General features: G+C 38.4%; 2 protein-coding genes across 2 annotated transcripts in view; both read left to right on the top strand.

Annotated features, from left to right (window-relative positions):
* Positions 1 to 1,820, top strand: part of LOC106519151 (connector enhancer of kinase suppressor of ras 3) — a 46,337-nt gene extending 44,517 nt beyond the window's left edge. Inside the window, exons 22-25 of the mRNA XM_014010701.1 lie at positions 17 to 141; positions 264 to 591; positions 764 to 954; positions 1,051 to 1,820. Of these exons, the coding sequence (XP_013866155.1) occupies positions 17 to 141; positions 264 to 591; positions 764 to 954; positions 1,051 to 1,251 (845 nt within the window). The 3' untranslated portion in view covers positions 1,252 to 1,820. The remainder of the gene's footprint in view (positions 1 to 16; positions 142 to 263; positions 592 to 763; positions 955 to 1,050) is intronic.
* Positions 1,821 to 3,511: 1,691 nt separating this feature from the next.
* The window catches only part of scaf8 (SR-related CTD-associated factor 8), a 24,712-nt gene continuing 22,507 nt past the window's right edge, over positions 3,512 to 5,716 (top strand). The window contains exons 1-2 of the mRNA XM_014010673.1: positions 3,512 to 3,660; positions 4,521 to 4,604. Of these exons, the coding sequence (XP_013866127.1) occupies positions 3,631 to 3,660; positions 4,521 to 4,604 (114 nt within the window). The 5' untranslated portion in view covers positions 3,512 to 3,630. The remainder of the gene's footprint in view (positions 3,661 to 4,520; positions 4,605 to 5,716) is intronic.

Genomic DNA, 5,716 nt, shown 5'->3' with positions numbered 1-5,716 from the left:
CCCCCCGGCTGTTCAGAGTGCTACAGTGAAGCCAGTGATCATGAAGAAGCTGAAAGCATAGAGATCCCTCCTCCACCTTACTCTGAACAGACTCTGCGGGGCACAGTAAACGTGTCGGACCCACCTGGCAGCACACATCAGGTCTGCTGATAAACACGTTTAATTTCTCATTCATTAGTTGAGTCAAATTGTTGGATTTACTTGATGAACCATGTAAAAGTGATGCTGGATTGTATCTAAGTGTAAGGTGCTTTTTATTTCAGGGTACGCTTCCTCCTCCGTACTCCACCGCCGTTCCCAGCGACTCGCTCTCCTCCCCCGTCAGTACGATGACGTCGCAGAGCTCCGCCTCCTCGCTAACCAAGCAGCGGCAGTCCTGGTTGGATCTGGTGTCGCAAGCGCCTCCGCCGGCCGCGGAAACGGCGGTGGTGTGCTCGGTCCAGGTTCACTCGCAGGCAGCCCCACGGCAGGAGGCGAACAAGGGGGCAGTGTCGGAAAGCACTGCTCCTCTGGGCTCCTCTCGGCCTGACGAGGAGACGCCTGCAGCACAGGGAGAGAAACAGAAAACTGTCTCAGGGCTTCCAAAAGAAGGTGATGCATTTACTGCTTGAACTGCTTCTGTGTTCAAAAATAATAAAATTTCCTTGAGCTCCTGAAAACATTCATTTAATTTCTGTACACATTTTGTACATCAACTTGGGTTTTACTTTTTTTTTTTTAAATTGTGTTGTGAATCTCATCTTTTTATCTTTTCTGTTTACAGCTGATCGTGGGAATGGCTCGGATGAGTTGGAAAGGCTGTATATTCATCTGAAAGAGGCCAGCCTCTCGCCAATAGGAGACCGTAAACCCTCTACAAAAAGGGAGTTCAGGGCCTCCTTTGTAAAACGCTGTAAAAACCAGACCGTTAACGATAAGCTGCACCATATCAGGGCTCTCAATAGCACATTAAAGGTACATCCACTGTTTGATGTTCTTAAACACTTAAGAGTCTATTTGCATCGACCTGTTGTGTAATTCTTTTTTTTYTTCTTTTGTTTCCTGGTACAGTCAAAAGAAGCGGATTTGCAGGCAATAGAACAGGTGCTGTCAAACCCAGAGCTTACCTCAGACAGGTTCAGGCAGTGGAAGGAGGCGAATGCGCTCCTGATTCATGAAATTTGCGTCAAAGACGACCACGAGGAGGCGCCAGAGGCTGTGGAGGCTGCAGAACCGGCTGTTGATGCTCCTTTGTCAGAGACAGGTTTATAGACTGAGTTTGGACTTTAAGGACTTTGTTATTGAATCTTATGTGAGACATACACACTGTTGTGATTTAGTGAGTTGACTCTTCAGTTCCATGTAGAGGATTAGCGAATGCCTTTCAACACATAACTGGATCTATGAAGTGTTTTTAGTTCCAGCTTGGACATGGAAACAGCTAATAAGAAAACTAGATTTAGTATTATTTTTACTGTTCAGCTTGTAGAATTAGCTAATTTTACAAGTGAGTGTTTTTATGTTGTAATTTTTTAAAACATCTGCATGATCCCTTTTTGTGTGAAACAATGGAGTATTTTGAAACTGGTCTGCATGGAAACACTGTTTTTTTAAGGTATAATTTATCTACTTTGGATTTGTCTGTAGAGAACAAATTCTTGTTTGTTTTTTTAAAGATGTTGTTTGCCAGTTATTGGTGCCATGCACCATCAATGTCTGTTACACAACAATCCCACAGCAAGGATTTGTTTGGACACTTCATGATATAATGTCATATTAGTAACCTTTTCAAGACTGAAACTACGCTTTGTACTAACAAAATAAATAAGAAATCCTGATCATTTCAGACTTAGAGGAATCTTTTTTCATTATGTAACTATGATGTACAGTAGTTTGTTTTTAAAATCTTAATATAGATAAAGTGATAAAAAATAATGTCATTTTTTTACATCAAAGTATAAATTTAATATGTTTTGCAGATGATAAAGAATTATTTAACTATATTTAGCTTAGATCAATATTTGGCAGTATTGGTGGTTTTTAGCACAAGTAACTTTGGAAAAACTCATGATCATGCAAACAAGCCTGGCATAACTTTAAACCAGAGAATTATAGACTTCAAGCCTTATTTGTATCAGTGCACAATATTGTGTGCATGTCAGAATTCACCAATAAATACTTTAGAAATTTTATGTCAAGATTTTGAAGTAGGTGAAGTTATGTTTTTACTAAATATATGTGTGGAAATGTCAGGGTTTTTTTTAAAGTGTTTTTGGTTTTGGACTTTCATAAGAACAGTATAATATCCAAGTTCCACTGAAGAAGAGGTGTAATCTAAAAAAAAAAAAAGTAGATCCTATGAACGGGTTCCTCTTTGTTGAAACGTTTCATCTCTTCTCCAAGAGATTTTTTCAGTCTAAGGAGTTACAGTTAAGCTTAGCCTTATAAGCAGTATTTTCACATGGTGGACAAACAAGGGAATCTGTGACCATCGAAACTTGTTTGCATGCAGAAGAGGACCATCAGCCTAACAACTGATCGTTAGAGCCCTGATCATCCCTATTGTTCACAGAGGACTGACTCATACAATAACAGCATTGTAAGAGGGGGACAATTGGGCACGGAGGCCTCCGCTCCTGTTTGACGACAGGCTGTTTCTCTTCACCAAAATGGTTTCCTTCACTMCCCTTTCAAACCAGTGTTCCTCTCTAGCAAGGATAAGAATGTCTTCATCCCTGAAAGAGTGACCAGAGTCCTGGCCTGATGATGTAGCTCTTCTGTGTTGGGCCATCCCTTTGAACAGTGGATGTTTTGTTTCACTGATGTATAAATAGTCATAGTCCTCTTGGCACTTAACAGCAATATTGCTCTGTTTGTGCCGTGAGACCTGATTTTTGGGGTGAACCAGTCTTTGCTGTAATGTGTTTTGGGGTTTGAAAGCCACTTGGACRTAATGTTTAGGGAATAAACATCTCAGTTTCTCTAAAACTCCCACAATAAACAGAATGACCAATGGCCTTTGTTCGTAGTCCTYCTTTTGACCCAATGGCTGGCCCGACCATTGTTTCTGTCTATAATATTACCCCCCATATGTGAAGTAGGTTGGCTGCAGGCACAGTTTCAGGAGTTGGCACTTCATTAATGATGCATAATGAAGCTGCTTATAATTGCTATTGGTAAAATATTTGTTCTGTAGTATCATCTTATCACATAATAGCAAAAAAGTGATATTATGCATCAGTTATAATGACTTCATAACAATTTGAGGATTCTGATGGTAATTCAGGATCGTGTCAATCGTAAACTTAGCTCCTTTCCTTTATGTACTCTTATACATTTATTTATTTATTTATTTATTTATTTATTTATTTATTTATTTATTTATTTTTAATGTAAAATTTAATGTAATATCTAAATTTTCCACAGCCATTTTATTTTGCCAGCATTCTCTTTCCTTCCAAGTAGGGGTATCTGCAGTGCACCAAAGCTGTCGCTAGGTGTCGCCCGTTTCTGCAAATTCCCWATTGAGGTTAAGCGCCATATTGCCAGTCTCCTCCATCTCGCCAAACGTCGAGCATGCATGTCTTTACCGGTTATTGAGGAGATTATCAGAGAATTTTTACTGTGATCTGCGAGCTGAATWATAACACCATGGAGGCCGTCAAAGCCTTTAACAACGAGGTTGGTCSAAAAGCCGTGAAAAATGTGGAATAGCTCGACGATATGTTATCTAACTGGMTCGGGCTAGTTAGCCAATGCTAGCATGGTTGTAGCAAAGCGTTAAAGAAGGCCAGTTGCACACAGGCCGCGCATACAAACGTTGTTTACCGTGCAATTTTTGATAATGCATCGTCCAAAGTACCGATGATAGAAGAATATGGTTCCTTATATACACGTTGTTCGAGTTAAAATAAAAAACAAAAAAAATACTATAATACGAGTATTTTAAGCGAGGAAAAGTTAGCTTCAGGCTAGCGAAACCCTTTTTACGTGATGGAGCTAACTAATAAAAAAGAGGCTAATATTCCTCACTCCGTTTGCTTTAAATAATCTTACATTTTGTGGTTGTGTATGGGTCTGCTTAATATTGTATTGTTTGGTAAATAAATATTCAAGGGTATTAAAAATGCTACGTTAATAGCTGGATATCAAATGGTTCACAGTAGCGCTGCATTCATTTTTCTGTAAAGACACTGAATTATTAAYTATCACGTTGCACAGTCCGTACAGATGCGGACTTCGATATGTATCTAATTAATATAGTACTGTATTTCGTACACGAAAGTAACTATTAGGTTAGTCATTCTTAGTAAATAAAGTAAGGATAACCCCTACATTAAAGGCCAAGCTACTGAACATTTGCTCTCTGACAAACTAAAAAATCATGTTTTATTATCAAAATCTGGAAAAGCAGATGATGCTTTGAACATTGTTATGCTGATTACTTAGCCACAAAGTTGTGATGACCAAAAATTATTTAATTAATAAGGGTATTATTGCATAGCAAAACATGATATCTGATGCCTTGTTTCATTTTTCAGCTGTACTCGTTGACTGAGTACAAACCGCCCATCTCCAAGGCCAAGATGACTCAGATCACCAAGTCAGGAATCAAGGCTATAAAAGTAAGTATGTTAAAGGATGAGGCAGGTAACTGATGGATAAAATAAAGATTTGTTCAAGGGAGGTGCTGTCCATTTTATAAGACAACAGGTTTCTAAACTAATCTGTTTTTTAAAAGAACTTTAAAAAAAAAATAAAAGTATGTAGTTTTATAAAATTGTATTTAAAAGATAGGAAGTCCTTGGTCATATGACCAAATGTTAAGGTAAAATTCATGGACCCAGGACAGTACGGCTCATCTGTCATCAAGTTAATCAGTCTATTTAGATTTTCAAATTAGTATAGAATAATAGCGTGATTTTCGTTTCTCAAAAGAACTTCATTTTTGTAATTCTTGCAGTCTAGACCAGTGGTTCCCAAACTTTTTATCTTCTGACCCACAAAATATCCATGGAAAAACTTGTGACCCCAAATATTACTGGTCTGAGTACACAAACTTTGTTAACTTCCCTAAAAACACAGGCTTTTTGACAATCTAAACAGCTTGTACACACATATAAATACTTATTTATATGTATTTTGTGTTTTTGCAATAGTCATAGGGAAAATATTACATCTGCAATTATTTTATTACCCTTTAAATTGATTTCTGGAGATTATCCAAGGTGCTTCATGACCCAGAATTGGGTCCCAAGCCCAACTTTGGGAACTTTTCAGCTTTTGACCCACAAAATAACAGTAGCAGAGACCTGTGCCCCCAACTGTTTTTGTATGATAAACATTTGTATCAGGTCAACTAAACATGGTCATAGTAACAATATTTTTATACTGCATTTATCCATTTTAAATATACTAACCTCACTCCTTTGTAACAACTAAGGCAAAATGTAATTAATTCAGAAAATCTTTTCAGGACCCCACCTTGATGTTTCAAGACCCCACTTTGGGTCCYGACCCCAACTTTGSGAAACACTGGTCTAGACAACTAGATTCTGATAAGGTTAGCACATGCAAGCATCTAAACCAGGGGTGGGCAGTCCTGGTCCTGGAGGGCCGCAGCCCTGCGTGTTTTACTTGCTTCTCTGCTCCAACACACCTGGTTTGAATGAATGGATGATTATTAGGCTTCTTGCAGTATGGAGGACCGAAACTGACATAATTAGAAATAAAAGCA

This window comes from Austrofundulus limnaeus, unplaced genomic scaffold (assembly GCF_001266775.1).
Source record: "Austrofundulus limnaeus strain Quisiro unplaced genomic scaffold, Austrofundulus_limnaeus-1.0 Scaffold2, whole genome shotgun sequence".
In the NCBI taxonomy this organism is placed as follows: domain Eukaryota; kingdom Metazoa; phylum Chordata; class Actinopteri; order Cyprinodontiformes; family Rivulidae; genus Austrofundulus; species Austrofundulus limnaeus.
This window is presented reverse-complemented; position numbering and strand designations above follow the sequence as displayed.